The 24,132-nt window shown below is 37.8% G+C and overlaps 1 protein-coding gene across 3 annotated transcripts; it reads right to left on the reverse strand.

The window, feature by feature from the left end:
- Positions 1 to 534: 534 nt before the first annotated feature.
- On the reverse strand, positions 535 to 23,106 carry LOC106069231 (glycoprotein-N-acetylgalactosamine 3-beta-galactosyltransferase 1-like). 3 transcript variants are annotated; one of them, XM_056017505.1, is made up of 8 exons: positions 19,692 to 19,710; positions 19,349 to 19,443; positions 10,356 to 10,499; positions 9,575 to 9,650; positions 8,151 to 8,232; positions 5,634 to 5,775; positions 2,898 to 3,338; positions 535 to 1,426 (listed from the first exon to the last, which is right to left on the reverse strand). In XM_056017505.1, the coding sequence occupies exons 3-8, from the start codon at positions 10,491 to 10,493 to the stop codon at positions 1,229 to 1,231; spliced, it is 1,077 nt and encodes a 358-aa protein (XP_055873480.1). In that variant the 5' UTR covers positions 10,494 to 10,499; positions 19,349 to 19,443; positions 19,692 to 19,710; the 3' UTR covers positions 535 to 1,228. The 3 variants fall into 3 exon arrangements, with proteins under 3 accessions (XP_055873480.1, XP_055873479.1, XP_055873481.1); XM_056017504.1 differs by lacking the exon at positions 19,692 to 19,710 and adding an exon at positions 13,782 to 13,886 and having other exon boundaries at positions 19,349 to 19,534; XM_056017506.1 differs by lacking the exons at positions 19,349 to 19,443; positions 19,692 to 19,710 and adding an exon at positions 23,090 to 23,106.
- Between the last annotated feature and the right edge of the window lie 1,026 nt (positions 23,107 to 24,132).

The following is a 24,132-nucleotide window of genomic DNA, read 5'->3' on the forward strand; positions in this document are numbered from 1 at the left end:
AAAAATTCAACAAGCACACACAAATGTGTCGTGTTTTATTTACATTTGATCTACCAGCATTCAGAATTGAACCCTGCTCGCCACCATCCTCTCCACGCTGCGGAAGATTTGGGCTAGCATGAAATAGTCCTCAATTCTAAAGGAACATTCAAGTGTCACTATATATATATATATATATAAGACGATTATTTTTATGTCCTTCTTGATTTGGGAAAGACATTTTAAATACAATACGGTTTCCGTTGTGATCTAAGGAACATTCATGCCAAGTTTTATCAAGATTGGGGACTTATATACATACATACATATATATATATATATATATATATATATATATATATATATATATATATATATATATATATATATATATATATATATATATATATATATATATATATACATATATATATATATATATATATATATATATATATATATATATATATATATATATATTTATATATATATATATATATATATATATATATATATATATATATATATATATTTATATATATATATATACACATACATACATACACACAAACGTGGGCTACATACACACATACATAAATACATACATTCATACATACACACACAGACACAAACACACACATATATATACTCATATACATACATACATACATTCATACGAAAATACATACATACATATTTTTTTTAACCTCTATCTTTACCTATCCCTTAGTCTGCTGGACGTTTGGGCACCACGCAAGATTCGATGACCTTCCTTCTCCATTTCTCTATGTCCTTAGCCTTACATACATACATACAAACATATGCACATACATACATATACACATGCATACATAAAAACATACATACTCACCTACACACATACATACATAAATACATAATTACATACATATAAACATACATACATACATACATATTTCTTACATTTTGCTTTAGATAATTTTAGTTTGATGTGATGGAACATATGAAAAGATGAATATTGGGAGACATTTTGAAATAAATCGACACATAATCTATGTCAGTGACATTGAAAAGTGCTTAGAAATGTGATTCTGCAGTGCTATAAAGAGCATTCAAACTATCTAGTACACCGTATACGCCAGAAAAGTTAGCTACTCATCGACTTGCCCCCATTTTGAAAACTTCCGATTACTTCACACCCTTACAAAGACATACTACAGATGTACTATTACCTACACTCATACATGTTTTGATGAGAAAGTGGCGTGCATCAGTTCGACCACGAAGATAATTTATGCATTTCTGTCATGTTCTTGTCCTGGCTGCCACCACGCCGCGCATTCAGCGCCAGCGGCACATTTAAAATTCCGTACGGACGCAAGTGGTAGATGTAGAACTCCAGATCATACATCTTGCGTCCGCTGACGTAATGGAAGGAAATGGCGTAGTTGCTCATATTGCCAATACCCTGTAAGTAGAACATGAAAAACATTTTTTTTAAATACCTCTATTCAAGTCATAACTTCATGGAAGGTGGAAGGAACCTGGACCTGATCTCATAAACGGCTCTAACTATTTTTCTACAAATTTAACGCTGAGAAAAGAGTTACTAGCCTGGACCTGATCTCATAAACGGCTCTAACTATTTTTCTAGAAAGTTAACGCTGAGAAAAGAGTTACTAGCCTGGACCTGATCTCATAAACGGCTCTAACTATTTTTCTAGAAAGTTAACGCTGAGAAAAGAGTTACTAGCCTGGACCTGATCTCATAAACGGCCCTAACTATTTTTCTAGAAATTTAACGCTGAGAAAAGAGTTACTAGCCTGGACCTGATCTCATAAACGGCTCTAACTATTTTTCTAGAAAGTTAACGCTGAGAAAAGAGTTACTAGCCTGCACCTGATCTCATAAACGGCTCTAACTATTTTTCTAGAAAGTTAACGCTGAGAAAAGATGTACTAGCTCCGCTAGCTCGTTGGCCACAGGGGGAATACTCTAGTTTGTTATCATTTTTTTCAAGTAAAAAAAAAATGAATTCAATTTAATTTTGGCTAGAGATCTAGATCTAGGATTCTAGGTCTAGATCTAACGTCGGTTTTGAAAAGGCTATCGTTTTCGGGAATTTCCGAATGTAAGGCTTTATTGATTCATGAGTTCAATAAATTAATGTTCAGGAAAAATTTCCGCGTCGTCTTCTAAGCCTCGATCTAAATGTTTCTCATTGGACTATTATAAAGGTGTACTAGATCTATACATTTGCTTAACCAGGATTCTTTCTCGGTGAGAAGGGGGAGGGAGTGGGGTAAGAAAAAATGTTCCAATGTTTTATAATCTGTAACATTCATTAATTTTCAAGAGAAAAACACGCGCTCTACAAGTTGCATACAAGAAGTAAGAAGCTCCCATTTCAGTCCTCATTGTCTGTAGAGCAGATGATGTATAGGTCATCTATTTTGAGGCCAACGGTTAACGAGGGTGTCATGTGGCCAGCACAACGACCAACCGCTTTTGCTTTACCCAACTAATGTCAGGCATCCATCAGAGCTGGGCGGACTCAGAGTCAGCCGAAGATCCCGAAATTAAAAATCCCCGTCTTCACCAGGATTCGAACCCGGAACCTCCGGTTCGGAAGCCGAGCGCTTTACCGCCTAGTCTTCGCGCCTCTATAAATGAAGTGTTGTCTTTTAACTCTTTCTCTCCGTAATTATTTACCACATTCTGGTGGAATCAACGCTGGTATCCTCAGTTAGGAGAGAAAGAGTTAAAACAGTATTTTTAATGTTTTCCCTGTTTATTATGCATATTGCACCAATTGTTATCTATAATCTCGAAAAATGCAATGTTGTCAATTATAACCACCGAAAATGTTGTGAATTATAAGTTAAGTCTAACCACCGAAAACTTTCGTTATTAATTGTTCTTATGTTCTTACACTTACCATGCGACGAAGGTCGGAATCTTCGTTAGGGCCCAAACCTGTTGCAAACGTCGCCCTAAGATACTCCTCTGGAGAAGTGAAATGAAAGCGGTGCCGGCGTAGACTATCAAAACTTGGCTCGAGCCTCACGCCAAGACTCTCCAGGCATCTCGATATTTCCACATCCTCGTACCCGTCGTCCGCTTTGCACGTATCCTTAAACTTCTGGCCCCTTTGACCAAAACGCCTCAAAGATTCCTTGCTGATGACGTATCCTGCTCCGCCAGAGGCGTAGCCCATTTTAATGAACGCCGTGAGCTTTTGGCCAAAGTAAACAGGTTGGCTAGGGTCTTCTTCAGACAGGAAGTAGCGTAGGTTTTCCATGATGACGTATGTGTCATCGTCTGCTTTCATGAACCAATCAGCGTCGTTGTAATGGTGGTCGTACAAGTATTGGAACGCCTTTTCAAAGTAAGATGAAAATATAAAAAAAATAGTTTTGAGAAATGAATGAAAAAGTTTTTAAAAGAGCCATTTTCTTCGAAGAAAACAATCAAACTTTAAGCAAAGCTAATTTATATATCTAATTGATATAGCTTATTGATATAGCTAACTGATATAGCTAACTGATATAGCTAATTGATATAGCTAATTTGTTACAGCTAATTGATATAGCTAATTGATTTAGCTAATTGATTTAGCTAATTGATATAGCTAATTGATATAGCTAATTGATATAGCTAATTGATTTAGCTAATTGATATAGCTAATTGATATAGCTAATTGATATAGCTAATTGATATAGCTAATTGATTTAGCTAATTGATATAGCTAATTGATATAGCTAATTGATTTAGCTAATTGATTTAGCTAATTGATATAGCTAATTGATATAGCTAATTGATATAGCTAATTGGTTTAGCTAATTGATATAGCTAATTGATTTAGCTAATTGATTTAGCTAATTGATATAGCTAATTGATATAGCTAATTGATATAGCTAATTGATATAGCTAATTGATAAAGCTGATTGATATAGCTAATTGATATAGCTAATTGATATAGCTAATTGATATAGCTAATTGATATAGCTAATTGATATAGCTAATTGATATAGCTAATTGATACAGCTAATTGATATAGCTAATTGATATTCGATAAACTTTTGTTACTTAAAGTATTGCACGTTGTTTAATATTTCTGTCATTAATTTTTCTGCCAAAATTGAGAAAAGACTTAATGTGGCTCCACAAAGATGGCTAAGAAGGATTTTAGGAGTCAGTTATAGAGCTCGGGTCTACATAAAAAGGAAATTCTATCCCCCACTGGGAGTCGAATACTTAGTGAGGTTGTGACAGAGCGTCGCATGAGGTTTCGACAAAAAAAATTAGGCATACCAAGAGCTGCGATGAAAAGGAGGCCGATACGAAGAAAGCGCAAACAGGGACGTCCTCCTATAATTTGGCGCCAAACTTTCACGGAAGACCTCAGAGCAGTGGACACCAGGTGGGAAGAGGCTTCAGACATTGCCAGTGACAGATCTTTGTGGAGACAGCTTGCCGCTCAATGCGCCAAATGGCGCAGTAGGATCTAAGTACAAGTGTAAGTCTAAGTAACTTTCTATACACATTTTTTTCCAATAACATTATTACATAAAATTATAGTTTCTCTATGTTTTAATGAAGTTGAGGGGTCTCATACTGAAGACGTTTAACTTATTTAGGCCTAAGCAAGGTTAAACGCATTTTAGTTTTATGCTCCTGTTAAAAAAGGGAGAAAATAAAGTGCTTGCGACGTTATGTGGTCCAGAAAAGATTAGGTGCAAAAGTTAGTGCCAGGGCACTGGTTCGTTTAATTCATTCATATTATTATGTTCACATGATCCTTACTGCACGTAAGGCTTTCTAAATCTATATCACAGGAATTCAGGGTGGTGATTCCAACATATTCATGTTGGATCTATTCAATTAAAGTATTCGTATTTTCATCTTGTGGATATTTAGTGGGCCCTTTTAAATTTCCGAGTTACGCTGTGTTTAAGAGATGCCCTGAATCTACAAACACTTATCATCGCATCCCACTACCAAGCAAATAAAACGCAACATAAACATAATACTAGCACGTTCAAGGGGATTCTTTTTGTCACTTCGTTTATTTAGACGAGAGAAGACAAGGATAATCGTGGTTGGAATGGTGGCTTGGGCGTCGTCTGGTTTGCGCTTTGGACTGACGAATCAGAAACCCCATTAGTAACGAAACATGCTGAGATTACTCCCTCAAAGGAAATTAAAGGAAGCGGCAGTGAGTTCTAAGGTAGCCTTGTCCCCGTACAAGGACAGACGAAATGCTTCACATGAACCAGTTTTCTCTTTTTCAAATCCTTGTCCCGATATCGACATTCATAAGAAAATGTGATCTACTGTTTCTTCGTACTCTATGCAGTGGCGACACAGTGTGTGGTAGTTCTCTTGAATCCGTCCGAAGTAATTGGACAGTGACCGAATCGGAACTGGGCTACGACGGCCTGTTCCGCACAATTTACTTGCCACCACGCATCCTTTCGGTCGAGTCTACTTACCTGCATATAAAGCTCATGGCCTTAATTGAAAGCTCTGGACTATCGTCTCAATGGTCCAGGGTTTGAACCCTTCAGCCGTCATCTCCCATCGTCCTGCGAGTGGTTCAGGCTAGGACGTAATCTCTAAATCGGAACGTCGGAACACCCGAAACATGTAAAACAAAACTAAAAAATCTAACCTGCATAGTCTTGGCGGTTAGATGTTTCCTGCCTTCTAACGTCTTGAGACCCACTGTAGGGAAAGTGTCATTCTTAACGGAGCTCATAAACAAAACCAAATGACACTTTTTACTCCAAGTGTTTTTGACATAAATAGCTTTTCTGAAATGAGTAGGATGCAACTTGTATTATCTCTGGGCCCTTTTCTTAAACCAAGACATGAAGCAAACTAAAAATTATTCTAACAAGATTGCAAAGAGAGGTTGTGTTATCACGCAAACTCAGAGACGGCCTCAATCGGATCCGCCCATTTGAGATATGATTTTGATATGATTGCCCAAAGTAATAAAATTTCAAAGTTTCGTTAGGCGTTGCTTTTAACTTAATAATAAGCTAACAACATATTATTGATAACTAGATTTTTAGCCTTTTTGGCAAGACAGCTACCGTAAATGTACATTAAGTTAGAAGAGCGATTTAAGATCATCTTTTGGTATAGTTTTGTAATTAAAAAACAAACAGGTATCGAACTCGTACTTTGGCAACGTCTGCTTGATGTCCCTGTAAAATTGAAGCATAGATAGTAAATTATAAAATTGAAAGCAAAATTCATTTAGCAAAATTATATATATATATTCTGTGGCATTTTACATCTCGAGAGACGATCTTTTCCCTTTGCAACTTCTTGTGTGACTAAAGAGGCCAATCCTTGATACACAGCTGCGATCGCAGGTTGGGCATATGTAATCACCAGGCGCCGTTGCATTTTCACCCTTCTTTCTTCTTCTGTTGTGTATGACATCTACAATCTGTGACCCTTCTTTTATGCTCTCTCTCCATGTGGATCTGTCCAGTGCCACCTCTTCCCAGTTGCCAGTGTCGATTTTGAAGAGCTTCATGTCGCGTTTGCATACATCCGTATAACGTAAAAGTGGGCGACAGCCACTCTCCTGCCTTCTATTAGATCGCCATACATGATGTCCTGTGGAAGTTGACCTACTGGCATTCTACGAACGTGGCCAAGCCAGCCAAGGCGTCTGCTGCTGATAACAGAGCGGATGTCCTGGCATCCTGCTCTTTGTAGCACTTCCTCATTGGTTATCTTATCTTGCCACCTTATTTTAAAGATCCGCCTTAGGCATCGGAGGTGGAAAACATTCAGCTTTTTTTCCTGCCATGAGTAGGTTGATCATGTTTCACTTCCGTACAGCAAGGTGCTCAACACACAGGTCGGGTAGACTAGGGCTTTAGTACTGCTAGTCAGCAATATGTTGTCCCAGACTCTTTTCTGCAACCGTGACATGGTGGCCATTGCCTTGGCTATCCTGTTGTTTATGTCTTTATCCAGTAGAGTGTTGTTGGATATGATGGAGCCAAGGTAACAAAAGTGATCAACAATTTCTAGTGGTTGGCCATTAATGCTTACTTGAGGTGCAATGTTTGTGTTTTGAACAAGTATCTTAGTCTTGCTTTGACTGATGTTTAAGCCGAACTTCTGGCAAGCGCAGATAGTTTGTCAACCAGGAACTGTAGCTGAATATCAGAATCAGCCACAATAGCTGCATCATCAGCATACAGGAGTTCCCTGACGAGTAGCTTCCTAACCTTGGTTTTTGCCCGCAGCCTTGATACATTAAATAGTTTTCCAGAGGATCTTGTATGGAGAAACACACCTTCGTTTATGTCGCTGTACGCATAATGCAGTAGACAGGAGAAGAATATGCCAAACAGAGTAGGTGCGAGCACACATCCCTGCTTGACACCACTGCAAACCTCAAAAGGTGCTGATTGGGCTCCATTGAATTTGTAGCACTTACTCATTGGTTATCTTATATATATATATATATATATATATATATATATATATATATATATATATATATATATATATATATATATATATATATATAGACATCTAAAGTCTAAGTCTAGATTTAGATCAAGAAATTAAAATTCTTTATCTAGATCTAGATCTTGATCTAGTCTTTATAGTCTAATTCTAGACTAGATACTAAGATATATAACTTCTAGATCTGGAATCTACAAAGACTAAATAGAATCTAGATTAAATTATATATTTAGATAGTACATACAGTAGAAGGTAGATTGATGAAATCAGAAATCAGATTCAGATAACATAAAAACTCAATAGCATCCCTTATGATCACTATTGTGATAGTAAGTGTATGTGTTTTGCGTGGCTGGTAGTGCAGTGTGTGTGCCTGTGTATGAAATGACCAGTGGACCTTGAGTGTACATGGTTGAGTGAACAGCAGTGTGTCAGGACTGTGTGTAAAAGGAAGTCAGTTTTAGAGAACAAGTGGCTGAAGTAAAGAACATAAATAGAGACTAATAAAAATCATTGTGTTGAAGCTCATGTTGTTTTAGTGGGTCTATTACAACTATCATGTCTCTTCCCTCAGCCCCCTGGATGTCAAAAGTGGTCATCATCGAACCACGATGGACGAGCATCGTGTCTCTTACACGTTTAAAGGAGAAAGTGAGAGGGACAGAAAGAGAAAGAGATGTTTACTCACGTGTCCAAATTGGAAGGAGAAGTTAATATCCAACACGCCACTCGTACTTTATTGTAGAGTTCCTGAGCAATGCTATCATCACCTGTAACAACATTGAGTAGACGTCGTTCATGTAACTTAGTGGAGTCTCAATAATACTATCAATAATACAACGGAATGAGCAGGGCCGGCCCTAAGGAACTGGAACCTATGCGGCCGAAGTGGGCCCCGAACTTTCCTAGGCCCCGCGCTAACACTTGATGTAAATTATTAAATTAAACCATTTTAACTTATAACCGGGTTTCCGTAGCCTCATGATTTTCCAGGAGCTTATGGAAATCTCCTGAAATTGCAAAGTATGCGAAAAAAAAAAGTCATGAAAATTTCCTGAAATTAACAAAGTATCCTGAAAACTTATAAAAATGTCCTGAAAAATAGACAAAATTGTCATTTTGGGATGCCATTAAAATATGGAAAACGCCAATCCTAATCGCGTTAAAAAAGGCATTGTTAACTTTCAATTAATACAAACAATAAGGCGAATTTAAATCAAAACAGGAAGTTCCAATACTTAATTTACTGTAATAGTCAGTGGCATGGAAATATAGATTTAAAACTATAACGATCTCTTTAGAAAAATAAAAGCGATATTTTGATAGTCTCTAATAAATCTTAAAGTCAGATGTGAATGTAGGACTAAAAAATGCACATGAATGCATAAACAAAGAAAGATGTTGGGACCTAAGGATTGATGAAGAGGTTACATAAATATAAATAGTTGCATCGATGGACAGACAGAGAAAGACAGAATAATATAGATTTAGATAGACAGACCGACATACAGACAAACAGATAGATAGATAGATAGATAGATAGATAGATAGATAGATAGATAGATAGATAGATAGATAGATAGATAGATAGATGCATAGATGCATAGACAGACAGACGGATGGATAGATAGGTAGATAGATAGACAGATAGATAGATAAATAGATAGATAGAAAGATATATAGATAGATGTGGCCAAGTGCGCTTGAACTAGAAGGCTACCTAGAAGGGGGCTCGAGGTTCGACACCCGACTCGGGCAGAGTAGTGTTTACTGAGCGCCTAAAGGCAGCACGGAAAACCAACTCCTAGATACCCCCTCCTCCCCACTGGTCCACAAATGAGATTGGACTGAGCATGCTATAAGCATGAAAGTAGCGCTATAAAAAAGCTATAATAATAACAGATAAATAAATAGACAGACAGACAGACAAATTGTTAGATAGATAGGTAGATAGATAGAGAGAGATAGATGAACATATATATATATATATATATATATATATATATATATATATATATATATATATATATATATATATATATATATATAGATATATATAGATATATATATATAGATAGATAGATAGATAGATAGATAGATAGATTTATCAACCTTTTAGCGAAAGCTCTGATGCATTTCGACATGTAGTTTCGTTACTTCTGTCAAAGTCTTTGGCTGAAATCAGACGCTAATGGAGAACCAAAAAAAAAAAAAAAAAGACCAAGATTATATTACTTTGTTCAAGAGAGTTAAATAGTGTGATATGTCTCAGATAGATAATTATTATAATTTATTGTGAACTACAAGACTGAATTCCGATATTATAAAGACAAAGTTTAAAATCATAATAGTAGTCCGTAAGAAAAGGAAACATTGCATGAGCTAAAATTAAAACAATTTTTTTTAGATTTCAGAAAACAAAAAGTAGCCATTGACGTCGGACCTATGACGCGTTAGCGAGCTATTGGTACCACATGCCCACAGGCAGTGACGTCGCAGGTCAGTGTTTAGGCCTTCTATTGGTCTCAGTCTATCCCTATCGGAATTCAAGAGTATGGAATGGGTTGCCTGAGCTAGCCAGGAAAACCAGTGACTTGGCGTAGACGCATAGGACGTAATCATCTTCTTTTTTGAAGTAACGTCTGTATAATATAAGAAGAAGAAGAAGAGCAATATTTGGTACACATATTATATCTAGACTTTTAAAGGACCTCATATCTCAAGCTATGTCGTTGACTTATGAAGTTTTAATTAATGTCATGTATTAAAGCATGGTTTTATTCACTTCTTTACATATAAACAAAATTTGACCACTAGTTTCATAAGGTTAAAAAGTACTCATCTCCACCTCTCAAAAGCTATATTTTAAAGGAAGGCATTGGATTTGATCTACCTTGTTCTTCATGAAATTAGAAAATATTCCTGACAGATGAACTTCATAGAAATTCTCCACATTACTGTAGACATGTAGAGACAACGCCAAACTTAGACCTACAATTAAGCCTGCGAAAAACTGAATCTTTGGAGACATAGTGCACTGAAATTCAGTCAAGTGAAACAAAAATTACATACACTCTGAATTCTAGGGTAATTAAAATGAGAAAAAAAACAACTTGATAAATAATTTATAAAAGAAATCTTAAATTAAAAATAATCGTATCAATTAGTTTGGATCAGTCATGTAATTCAGTTTGCAATAGATCTAGAATAAAAAATAATAAATCTGTGCGATTAGAAATATTTTTACCAAAAATTTTTGTTTAGCGCAATTTCATGCCTTTAGCTGTCTCAATACGTTAAGATCCTATCACTTGTCTGGGCCATTTGGGAAGGGGTGGGGAGAAATGTAACGGTGATCGCTTTTTAAATGCATTTATAAAACAAAAGTTGAACGACCTGACTTCGAACTCAAGAGCTCGAGGCCCCCTCAAGCCACTAGCCGCTGTGCCAGCAAAGTGCTTATTAAAATAGGTCATATAGATTTCTATTATTAGTTTCAAATTTTAAAACGGCGACTTATTTCTCTCTCTTAAGATGACTAATTCAACTGATATCACCAAATATGTAAAGTATAATTTATTTCCCTTGTTTCAGATATGAAAAAAATACAACAACAACCAATAGTTAATTGACTAACTGGTTATTTTTAGCAGCCCCGGAAAGGGGAATAGACGCTATTAGTTTTGTGTGGTTTCTCCGTTCGTCCGTCCGTCCCATTTAAATCTCAGAAAACTATAAAAGAAAATGAAAATCGGACATCATGTAATTTTAGATCATTCAGAAGAGTTAGAAGTGTCATATCAAAGTCAACGTGTTCTTCTGTTTGCTTTTATGTGAAAAATACGCCAAATGATTTTTAAAATTGTATTACTTAAAACGATCAAAACATGACCATGGCTTGAATATCTTTATGGTCCATTGGTGAATTCGATGGGGGCCGCCCAGAGTTTGTGAGATCACAAACTCACTGTGTAATCTTGTTTAAACCATAGACTATATATATATATACAGGACTGCCTACTGTGCGCACCACGCCTAATATTTTTCAATTAAATAAGTCCCGTACACCGAGGAGTCCTTGGTTGCAGGGCAGTGTTGGTAGAATGACTTCCGGTGAATTAGTTTACTATATAAACCATCACTAAAGATTTCAATTACCTCTTCTACAGCAAATGATGAATGGAAACTCAATTAGTGACTTAGATCTATAACTCTAAAGCTTAATAACTTATTTTCTTAGCCAATATAGACTAATTAGCCAAGCATTTATAGTTCATGTATCTTTTTGTTTACGACATTGATTAAATCTAGATTCATTTAGCCTATATGCTCTTACTATAATAGACCTAAATGAAATTTCGTTTTTTAAGTTTAAAAAAATAGTCCTATATTAGGCCTATATGTAATATAAAAGTAACAAGTCTAGATGTAGGCCTAAAGTTGTCTTTAAGTTGAAGTGTTATCTATTTATATGTCTCTCACTTTCTATATATATATTTAGGTAATTTATACGTAGCCTATATATGTCTCCTTCAGTCTTGAAAGACAATGGATGAATTACTGGAGTTGTTTCTAGAAGTGCGCACCTTCTGCACTAGCCTGGATGGCGATGCGCATGACAGAGTTATAACAATAACTATAATAATAATAATGTCAGACTCACACAAAAAAAAAATTCTAACCAAATTTCGATGTTAACACCCCAAGTTCTCCACCATAAGGCTATACCTGCCCAGGAAGGATGGAGGCCGTGGATTGCAGAACATCTACAAAAAAATGTGTAAGATGCAAGTTTCCAAAATACGATCAAAACTGCACGACTCCAGCAATGAACTAGTTTCCTTCCTACGCAAATACTGCACTGAAGCAACACCGCTGAACCTACACATTGTTGGTGTTTACGTCGGTTTGGACGATGCAGGGCATGAGAGTCACCAATGGGAAAAACAAACACTCCACAGAAAGTTCCCGGCTTTATTAAATGGGGACAACATTGACAAAGCTGCTTAATTAGCATGGCTAAACGCAGGCCATCTCTACCCTGAAACAGAAGGCTTTGTTCAGGGGCGGACTGGGTGTCAAAATCGGCCCGGGCATTTCTTTGCAATCCTGCCCATAAATTGTATATCATAATGATATAAGATAAGATAATATAGATCAACTGCCCTAACTCCCCCCACCCTCCAACCAATGTCAGGTAACCATTAGAGCTAGGTGGATCCTGAAATTAAAAACCACAGTATCACCAGGATTCGGAAGCCAAGCGCTTTACCACTCAGCCACCGAGCCTCTTGTCTAAGGGTGTAGGCTATTATATTATTTCGGAAAAATGGGTTAGCTTAAATTAGTATTACACTGTAAAAGATTTTTTGAACACGACGCTCATAAGTCACTTTTATAAAATACTATTATAGAACCTCAATTAAATACGTGTCATATTAGTCATAATGACATCCTTGAGGCCCTTCAGGTGGTCCTACCGGCACGATTGGGTACCGGCCCACCGGGCATTTGCCCGAACGCCCATATAGCCAGTCCGCCCCTGGCTTTGTTAACGTAATACGAGGACAGAGTTATTGGGACAAAAAATTACTGGAAGCATATAAAACTCAATGTTGTTGACTAATGTCGACAATGTGGAAATGTGGGTGAGTCAATTGAACACATAATGGCAGAATGTTCTGCCTTATCAGAATGTGCCTACCTAGGCGGCACCTTTGACATACTGAGGTCACGACCTAGGTCGCCATAACCAAGTTGCAAAATGAATACACGACACTTGGCTTTGACGCACGATTTGATCAATTAGAATTCTCCTCTTTTACAAATACTCGACACAGGAGGATATCGCGTCTAATGATCACTCATTGCTATTATATTGCTTAGGACGGAGTTTTGAAATAAAGTGGCAAGATAAAAAACAAAACAAAACAATAAGAAAGGGCAGCGGAGAGCAGGTTGTCCGGTCCTCCGCGCTGTAGACGCCTTGGCTGATTTGGGCGTGTTCACAGAGTATTCTGTGTGGTGGTCAAGTGGAGGGCAGGAGAGCCGCAGGTCGCCCGCTTTTGGGCTGTACTGGTGTGTGCGGACACGACGTGGGGATCTCCAAGGTTGTCGCAAGCGGTTGGGAAAATGAGGTACTGGATAAATCCAGATGGAGGGCATGCATTGAGGAATGATGCTGGGCTACAGATGGATGTGGAGGAAGGAGCGGAGGTGCTGCAAGCGTCAGGTGGCTGCAGGTTGCCGGCCTGTGGCCGCGGTTGTGTGACTAGGGTTAGGGTTAGGGTAATAGCATAAAATAATGTTTAAAACTTACCAAGTGTTTACTTGTGAGAAAATATCTCTGACCACTGATTCCAACACGTGGCACATTCGGACATTTACTACTCAACTTAAAAAAACAATCACTAGTTGTCAAACCCTTTGAGAAAATTTAAATAATTAACTGAATCTCTTTCTACAGCTTAGTTTTAATGGATATTAACATTGAACTGATCTAATCACATTCATAGTAAAGAACAATTTGAACGTATGTTTTTTTCCAATTAGTTTTTTTTTTATAAAATAGATTATAGTATAAACGTTCTACAATCACATTTACATTCGTTTCTTTTAAGCATATCAGTTTTTTATTATCTTTAATGGATATATATAATTATAAAGTATGGTATAAAGATAAAATAGTCTCGCGCAGTACTAGGTCTATAACTTCCACTAACAAAACCGATTTACAAAAGTAATGCTTTTGTACGTAAGTAACATGTATTCCTCAAACCTGCTCGCGTTGAATGGTTCCCATTTTATCTTATTGGACAAATGAGCAAAATATCGATCTTTTAGTATTTGATTTTTATCCCAATATTAGCTAGCGCACTTGCCCTCGTGTAGTTCATTCATTTCAATGTAATAGCCAGATAGAGCCAGGACAGCACGAATGCACAGTAGCATTGGAAGATGATATCTCGTTGACAAAGCAAACATTTCTTTTACCAGCACTATTAGGAAGTCGTGCTATGTGTGTGTGTGTATGTGTGTGTGTGATATCGGTTGAATAAAATTGATTCCAATTTTTTAATACGTGCCTTCCCATGTCTCAGTGACGTAGCTAGGAATCAACCATCATTTTGTATGTGTGTGTGTGATATCGGTTGAATAAAATTGATTCCAAGTGAAGCAGGGCCGGTCTTAGACCACTGCAACCTATGAGGACGCAGTTGGCCCGTACTTTCATAGGCCCCGCGCGAAGTCTAGTGTAAATTATTAAATTAAAACATTTTAACTTATTATTAAAGGATTCCTGGAACTCTCCTGAAATTGTAAAGATACGAAAAGGTCATGAAAATCTCCTGAAATAACTAAAATCTTCTAAAAACTGACGCAAATCTCCATAAAAAAAAATAATTGTCATTTCGAGTTTCGGACGTGATTTAAAAAAAACAACGGCATTTTCAGCTTTCATTTAATAAAAATGTAATATTAAGACGAACTTTAACCAAAACAAGAAGTTCAAATACTTAACTTACTTTAATAGTCACTGGCATACAGGTATAGATTTAAATCTATCTCGACCTCTTAAAAAAAACCAAAGCAATATTTGGCCAGTCAATTGTAAATCTAAAAGGCAGATTGTTTATCGGCTTTTTGTTGGAACTCTACTGTAAATGGCTCGTAAAGTTAATTTGACAGTGATTTTGTACTTATAAATAAAGTGCAAAGACGAATTTATTTTCAAATACAAAATCTTAATTTTCCTTTATTATCCTTATCACAACCCTGACTTGGCCCCACGCAATCCGTTTCGCATAGGGCCCCGCAATCTGAAGGACCGGCCCTGAATTGGGGGGCCGGGAAGGCGTAATTTTTCAAATTCTCCCCCCCCTTCCCCAACCCTAGCTACTCCACTGCCACGTCTTGGTAACGTGTCCACAGCGACCTGGTCTAAATGCAACTTGTTGACATTTTGTGTTAAATGACTCGCCGATACTTCGCAATACTTTGGTTACATGGAGCTGTACGTTATGTGTCCTTGTTTTGCTTTCGGAAACTTCCAGTAGAAATTTAGAATAGATTTACATTGCCCGATTTCCCACTAATATATCGAACTATTTTGACCTCACCACTATTTCTTCTTCCATATGCTATGACAAACAAGTACAAGTGCTCCTTCTTACATAGGGTCTAAAGCACACGGAATGTAAGGATGTAATTATCTTTTAAAATTCATCAATATTAAAACAGTTGTTTCTATTGTGAATGCCCCATTACGAAAAAAAAAAAAACATGTTCATATTTTATATTCTCAAAATCATTGTCTATCACTAAATCACTATACCGACTACTTATAATTGGTACTCAAATCAAGTCAATAAGAAAAGGGTACCCTTATAATATTCAGACCCGAGGTATAAAGCCAGAAGTAGCTTTTTTTTTTTTCAAATTTCGTGTATTACTTAAAAATGTATGCAGCCCATACCGTTTGATTAAACACACAAATTTCGTGTATTACTATAAAATGTATGCAGCCCATACCGTTTCATTAAACACACAAATTTCGTGTATTACTATAAAATGTATGCAGCCCATACCGTTTCTCTAAACACACAAATTTCGTGTATTACTTAAAAATGTATGCAGCCCATACCGTTTCATTAAACACACAAATTTCGTGTATTACTATAAAATGTATGCAGCCCATACCGTTTCTCTAAACACACAAATTTCGTGTATTACTATAAAATGTATGCAGCCCATACCGTTTGATTAAACACACAAATTTCGTGTATTACTCTAAAATGTATGCAGTCCATACCGTTACTCTTGTTGAAGCTCTGAATCTCTCTATCGATTTAATATCTATACAACTTCGAGGCACAACAGCCAAAACAAACATGGTTTCTACCTTTCAGTGTGCTGATGTATTTTTAGGTTAAATTTACATTTCTGTTTAGTTGGACGAGTCTGATACAAGCGTTAGCTGAACAGTCACACGAGACAGAGATGTATTTGTCAGTGACTTTAAAGTCAGTCCTGAGACTGGTCGAGCCGTACGCGCTCTGGACTGTCGTTCGGACTTGTCGATGGTCCCGGGTTCATACCCTACCCGCTGCCCTCCCCCGTCCTCCTGCGGGAGGTATGGACTAGGAAGTAAATTATCTTCAGCTCTGAAGGAACATCCGAAACATGTAAAACATTTTACAAAATTTATTTTTTTATCCAAGATATTCTCCCCCCAAAAATATAAGTATTGGATGTAAGATGAACATTTCTTGGTGCCATGATGCCCCCCCCCTGGCCACCCTCTCGTTGAGCCTCTGCTCCAGTGTCCCCTTCAAGGATGTTGCAGGTGTCCAAAAGCGCCTCTTTTAGAAAGGTATTAAGAATTCTCTTCGCTAGAACTACCTTCAGGGTCTTAGTTAAGCCTGCAATTTGAGTAGTCAAAGCATCATCACTTAATATCACAGAAGTGTATATTGGGCTTTTAGTCAGCTTCCATAATAGTTTAGGTTTTTACTATTGTGTCGTTCTATCTTTGTCATAGTCTATTTGCAAAGCTTATATGAATTATTTGAACTCATTACCGTTATCTGATGAAGCTTAGGATGTATTTGTTGCAATGTTATACTTAACAAAACATAAATCAATTAAAAAATTAACCAACTCATACAAATTTTTTAGTTTGATGTCGAACAAGGGAAATCAATGCTAAATTTTTGGAGGACATCGTTATAAATGTGGAGCTCTTCCCCTTAGATAGGTTTAAGTGTTCTAACTTACGGCTTGTTAACGGGGCGAGATTGCATAAAAAAAAAGTGAAACTTACTTCCCTTATCGATTTACGAAAGTTCTCTCCCTTGTAACTATTTTAAGTACACGGACGCTTAACTATCACTTTATGATGTGATTTATTTAATGACAAAGCGTGATATTCCTGCTTCTATACGATGCAGGCCATACCAAAGATCTCCAGTCTCTTAACGTTATTGAACTAAACAACTTTATTACCAGCTGGGACAGAATCAACTATATTGTCACCATTAATACATGAGAATAAGAAACTGTTACTAGAAGTACAGGGTTATGGTTAGCGAAAGAGAAAAACTTCAAAGGATCATTAGCTAAGTTTAACATACATCTAAATCCAATCCACTAGATTAGTAAACACAAACTTAGACCCGCAGGCCGCGGGTAATGTCAGGCTGGTATCTTAATATAATAACGGGCCAAGCCGGTGGTTAAAATAATACTATTGAATTCCTATCACAGCAGTTACTGCATTCCGTACCACATTGGGCAGTAATCCTGTAACCTGGAGACCGTTAAGCCCCTTGTACACCACAGTATACTTGACACTGACACGCTCAATCCAAGACTTAATCCAGCGAAAAACATAAACTTTTGGGACATGTTATCTATCTTCGAGAGGGTGATAAAGCTGTAAACACAGTTCTTGCTCCGTATGCTGGAAAAGTAAAATATGGACAAGAAGTATTTCTTAACAAGTAAAACTCTAAAATAGTTTCCTTGAAACGATTAGAATATTATAACACTCAAAATAAAAAAGTAAATTCTTAAAAAAAAAAAATCAAATCAAAGCATACCTTAAGGGGAAGAACTCCGGCCTTAAAACGAATAATGTCCAAGTCATTTTCCTTATTCGAATAATTAATTAGATATAATGAATTGACTAATTAAGTATTTTATGTTCATTGATTTATGTTTTGCAAGGCAGAATAAACAATTGTTTACAGTATCAACTTGATCGGAGAAAGGAGAAATAGCGTTAACAATTTTTAAGGGGACTTAACCCCAACAAATTAATCCGTTTATGTGATTAGTGAAGTGTTAGTTTCCCTTGTTGCTATTAGACAAAATAATTTAATACCAGTAATTAATAGTTTAACTGGTTACTTTCTCTTATTGATTCATGTCTTGTCTATGCCAATGAATAATTGTGCGAAGTTTAAACTTGATCAGAGAATGGGTGTGGGAGAAATAACGTGTGCATGCTTTTTACCAGACAGAGAAACAAACAGAATGTGTTGTGATTTAAGCTTTGTAATAAGAAATAAGTATTCGAATAATTGAAATGCATGTTAGACCAAAACACCACAAATTATTACACCTCATCTTATTATACTGAAGATGAATTCCTTAGAGACAGATAATGGAGTACAACTTTAAGACCTTGCGATAGATGGAGCCAGATGATGTAAAGATCATCTATTTCTATTGCCGACGGTTAACGAGGGTGTCATGTGGCCAGCACAAAGACCAACGTAATTCAGATACCCATTTTGAGTTGGGTAGACTCAGGTCCGTCAAAAAAAAAAAACACTTAAATTTGTTAGCAAATCTCTTCGGGATTTAGATTATATCAAGCATAAATGTGCCTTCCGTGGACCACGTTGATTAAGAAATTTAAGGGATTTTAAGGGATTAACCAGGGATTTAAAAAAATCTGGACTTAAGGATGCTCTTGGTTCCACAGAACTCGAGAGGATAACTGTCATACGCTGGGGAAGTAAAGCCGATACGCCACTGTAATGGCTACATGACACCCTCGCTAACCGTCAGCATAGCAACTTATGTACGATTCTTTCGTGTTTTAATTATTTATAAAACACCATAAAAATTTAATTATATATAACCTACTATTTATAACAAATTATAAAACACTATATACAAAAATAATAAACTAATTATTGGTTGTCTATTTTACTGATTCCTGTCATGTCAGCTTTAATGAATAATTGTGAAAAGTTTTAACTTGATCCGAGAATGGGAAATTTTTTCCCAGACAGACAGACTGACAGAATGAGTTGATATAAGCTTTGTCATACAATTCCTAACACTTTAGTCTAGCAATAAAACGCTATTACTCACGTATGTGCAACGAAGAGCTCTATATATCTAGCTTCATTTTACCATCGTGCAATAGACAAGCAGCTTGCTACTCCAGAACCCAAGGACGCAGACATCTACACACAGACAAAACTGAGCTTAGCAAAAGAAAACCATTCAAATGATAATAAAATATTTCCCCATGGAAAAAAAACAACCCATCAAATCTAAACATAATGCAAGCTTGTTAACAAGAAATACTAGCTGGTGACATTAATACCCAACTTTTGACTTTTTTTCTGGAATCGAATACCGACTAGTATATTTGAGCCCTCCACTGTTTTGGTATCTCTAAAATAGTATCGATATGAAAAAAAAAACTTACCTTCAAACTGGATAATCGATACCCGATGTGATAACAGAAAAGGGACAAAACACAGGACTAAGCACAACCGATTGATTAAAAGTGAACGAAACCTACCGTCCTCCTTTCGTATTTTTTCTTGAAAAAAAAATCCGTCAGCGCCCTCCTCTCTAAGATAAGTACTCCTTACGGATAATAAAGATTATTATTATTATTATTATTATTATTATCATTATTATAAAGAAGTCTGAGGAGACAAATTTGAATAACATTCCATTTCTTTGTTAATTTGTATGCTGTCTGTTAATACTAGCACGTGAAGACGCAGTACATAGTCATTAGTCATTGTGAGTTATGCGTCTTTTGTTGTGAACATGTCTGTTTCCTGTCTAAGATGGCGTCCTGTGTTGATGATTAAAAGTCTTCGGCCCAACTACGACAATAGTTGCCTTAATTCTTCAGGACATACTTAACATGGTGGCAGCGGAAAGTGAACCACCTAAGTGCTTTCACTCTCGCTAGAAGATCACACGTCAAGGGAGAGATTAATGATAAATTGAGAGCTATATCGGACAGTCTACCCCCAAGGTCACGTACGCTTTGGCCTACCAAGGGAGGCGACCAAGAGATTAGTACATCAGACAGTAGCGACAGAGTTACACAAGATGTTGGAAAATCTACTGACGCTCCCCCCCCCCCCCCATTGCCTGGAGCTAGAGCTAACGGAAGAAAATGTTAGCGAAAATTTCAGACGGTGGATGCGGCAGATGGAAATATATCTGCAGGCGACGTGGGCCTACGGAAGGCCCAAAAGCCAACAGAAGGCCAATATACTACATTGTGCCGGCCCACAGGCCATCGAAGTCAGTGACCAATTCACATACCAGGAAGGGGAGGACGAGGGCGACCCGGAGACATTATTGAAAAAGCTACACGACTACTGCAACCCAAGAGACAACGAAGTGTTAGAAACGTTTCGCTTTATGAAATTACCCATCTGCTCCCCATTTGAAACCTACCTAACGAAGCTAAAGTCCCAGGCAAACAAATGCAATTTAAAGGAGCCAGACAGGATGATCCGGGACAAAATAGTGTTCTCCACAGACAGAAGAGTGCAGGAAAAACTCCTGGCATGCCCAGAGCTGTCCCTGAAAAGAACAATTGAGATTTGCAGAGCCTTCGAACAGTCAACGACCAGTGTTGAGGAAATACGAGCTGAAGCTCAGGCCCAAGTTGACAAAATGGAAAGAACAACACAAAAATCTACAGCTACACCCTTAGAGTGTCGATTCTGTGGACGACACCACGCGTTCAATAAAACAGCATGCCCGGCTTGGGGGCAGACATGCAAGCGATGCGGGGAAAGAAACCACTTCGCAAGAAAGTGCAACAGAGGAAAAGGAAGCACACTTGTACACAAGGCGTCAGGGTACGAGCCAGAGTGGCTAAATACAATAAGTGCACTCAAAGTCGACAAGAGACAGGCTGAATTCGTAGTGAATGGTCAAAGAGTAAAATTCCAGTTAGACACAGGAGCCGACGTCAACATCATTTGTAAAAGATTTGTCAAGAGATGTCAAGCAGTGGAGACCACACAAACCCTAAGAGTGTGGAACATGACTGAACAGAAGCCAGAAGGAGTTGCTGATTTACAAATGACAAACCCAAAAACTGGGAAAACAACTGTAGTGAAATTTGTCGTCGTTGGAAATAACTTCCAATGCCTCCTAGGCTTGAGAACGTGTCAAGAACTGGACCTCATTACACTCAACGACAACAATTTCGTCTCTCAAGTACAGTCAACCAACGATAACCTAGGTGACCTAGGAGAAGTGAAACTCACCATTGATACCAGCAAGTCTCTCAAGTACAGTCAACCAACGATAACCTAGGTGACCTAGGAGAAGTGAAACTAACCATTGATACCAGCAAGCCTCCAGTGGTGTCTGCATGCCGCAATATTCCTTTCGCATACAGAGACAAAGTCAAGAAAGAGATTGATGTACTCGTGAAGAGAAAAATACTGGTCCCGGTAGAGGGGCCAACGGATTGGGTCAGTCAAATGGCCATTGTTCAGAAAAAAAAACGGAGATTTGCGAATCTGTATAGACCCACAACACTTGAATAGAGTCTTGAAAAGGGAGCATTACAGACTCCCCACATTTGAAGATACTCTACCTCAGTTCGAGAACGCCAAAGTCTTCTCGAAACTTGACGTTAAAGAAGCCTATTGGCATGTTCGCCTTGACAAAGAATCACGTATTCTGACAACAATGATAACACCTTACGGTCGTTATAGATGGACAAGGCTGCCTTTCGGACTATGTGTCAGTGGAGAAATCTTCCAAAGAAAACTGTCACAAGCAATGGAAGGCCTCAGCGGGTGCATCAATGCTGCCGACGACATCATTGTAGTTGGGTGTGGCAGAACAATGGAAGAGGCGTTGTGGGACCATAAGGCAGAGCTGGAAAATCTGCGAGAAAGATGCAAAAGAAAATCCATAATACTGAACGAGAACAAAATCTCTGACTGTGGGCCTCAATACACGTCTCACGAATTCGCCGTATTCACTAATAGATGGAACATATCGCACATCAGGTCCGATCCCGGACACCCCAAAGCCAACGGAAAAGCAGAGGCCGCAGTAAAAACAATCAAAAACATGATGAGAAAGACCATCGGAACCGGAGATGATCAATACGAAGCCCTGCTGGAACTTCGCAACACTCACAAACAGGACTGTGGCTATAGCCCAGCCCAGTTGTGTTTGAGCAGAATACCACGGTCACTACTACCCCTGACTAAAGCCATTGAGCCCGAAAGCTACACAGAATGCCTGGGGGCGGCCGTCATAGATACACCATTAAAAAAACACCATGATAAAAGATCAAGAGACCTCCCCCCGGCTGAATGTAGACCAAAACATTTACTTCCAGAGTCCGGGAAACAACGATTGGCGGCCTGGCAAAATCATTATGAGAAACAGTGAGCGGTCCTACACCGTGAAGGGAACAAAGGGCGGCACCTACGTTAGGAACAGAGTGCACATCCGGCCCAGGAATGTCCCTTACTCAGTGTCCCAGATTACATTATAGAATTGTTTGTACATTTCACTTTTGAAAGTAATATAAGCCCTCGACATGAGTCTCGGGATTTAATTTAGACACTTGACATTCAAGTCAGGATTTACCCAAGGGACGTAATTAGTATGTTTAAAATCTATTGGTTGATTTGAATTTAAACAAAGACATTTTTGAAAAGAGTTAGCGCCAGAGAATTTGGCGGTAGTAAGAAGGTAAAGGGAGTCGATAAAATAAGGTTCTTGTAGATAGTCACGTTTCTAAGAGCTCTGTTCGAAAAGCCTTTGTAATATGTTTCATGCTCATTGATTTGTAATTTGTACATACACTGTACTTACGTTATGTTTAAATAAAGTTCCAGAGTTTTGTTTTATCAAAGAATCGTCAATTGTGATTCTAGATCTTCTTTTTTTGTTAACTATTGAATTCAAATAAAATCCCCGGCATCACAACACGTCATACCATCTGCATGTTGTGACACTCAGACATCTTTTCAGATGACGAAACATGTTCACTACACACATTCCAAAACGAACACATGGAATATTAACACTGTCAATAACACTTATCCCGCATGGGAGACGACCACATGCCAAAGGCGATCTTCTTTGGTGAACTTAGAGGAGGACTGCGTAACAGAGGTTTCCCCCCCCCCCCCCCCCGCAAGCGCTGTAAAGATCAACTCAGGCGCCATTTCGCCCACACTGGCATAGAGGGAGGTTGCAGTGATCACACAATAAATTTAATCTCTTTCAAATCCTTCGAATCGTCACTTTTAAATGATTGAATATTAGGGCCTACTGGTTTGAGTTAAATAGAATCGTCTCTGGGAGAAGAGACAGTACATATATTTCTAGTAGTTATATTTCTGTACTTAGAGCTGGATACATGTTATTGAAGTTTATTGTTACCCGCTGTGATGCATTTTAGTAGTGAAGTTGTGTTATAAAGGACTAGTGTATTTGATACCACTGTCATGCGGATGTAGTCATATTTCAATTGGGTATTTTGGCGTAATGGCTAAAAGTGCAGTATATTATTATTATTATTGAATAAATGTTGTACTTGTCTGTTAAAGATGGAGAAAAGTCTTTGAATACCATTCATGTTCGTTACGTGTTAAGTGTGACTCCATGACGCACGAACCCAGCATTCTACAACATTACACACATAGACCACAACCTCATCGTTTACAAGGACCCGCTACACTCAAGGACCCGCTACACTCAAGGACCCGCTACACTCAAGGACCCGCTACACTCAAGGACCCGCTACACACAAGGACCCGCTACACTTAAGGACCCGCTACACTTAAGGACCCGCTACACTCAAGGACCCGCTACACTTAAAGACCCGCTACACTTAAGGACCCGCTACACTC

Source organism: Biomphalaria glabrata, chromosome 18 (assembly GCF_947242115.1).
Source record: "Biomphalaria glabrata chromosome 18, xgBioGlab47.1, whole genome shotgun sequence".
In the NCBI taxonomy this organism is placed as follows: domain Eukaryota; kingdom Metazoa; phylum Mollusca; class Gastropoda; family Planorbidae; genus Biomphalaria; species Biomphalaria glabrata.

Excerpts from the sequence above, each read along its gene's own strand:
- LOC106069231 (XM_056017506.1), bottom strand. The coding sequence starts at position 10,493 with ATGTCTCCAAAGATTCAGTTTTTCGCAGGCTTAATTGTAGGTCTAAGT. Across the intron at positions 8,233-9,574 it reads ATCAGAGCTTTCGCTAAAAG|GTGATGATAGCATTGCTCAG; the intron begins GTTGATAAATCT and ends ATGTTGTTACAG. Across the intron at positions 3,339-5,633 it reads TAACCGCCAAGACTATGCAG|GCGTTCCAATACTTGTACGA; the intron begins GTTAGATTTTTT and ends TACTTTGAAAAG.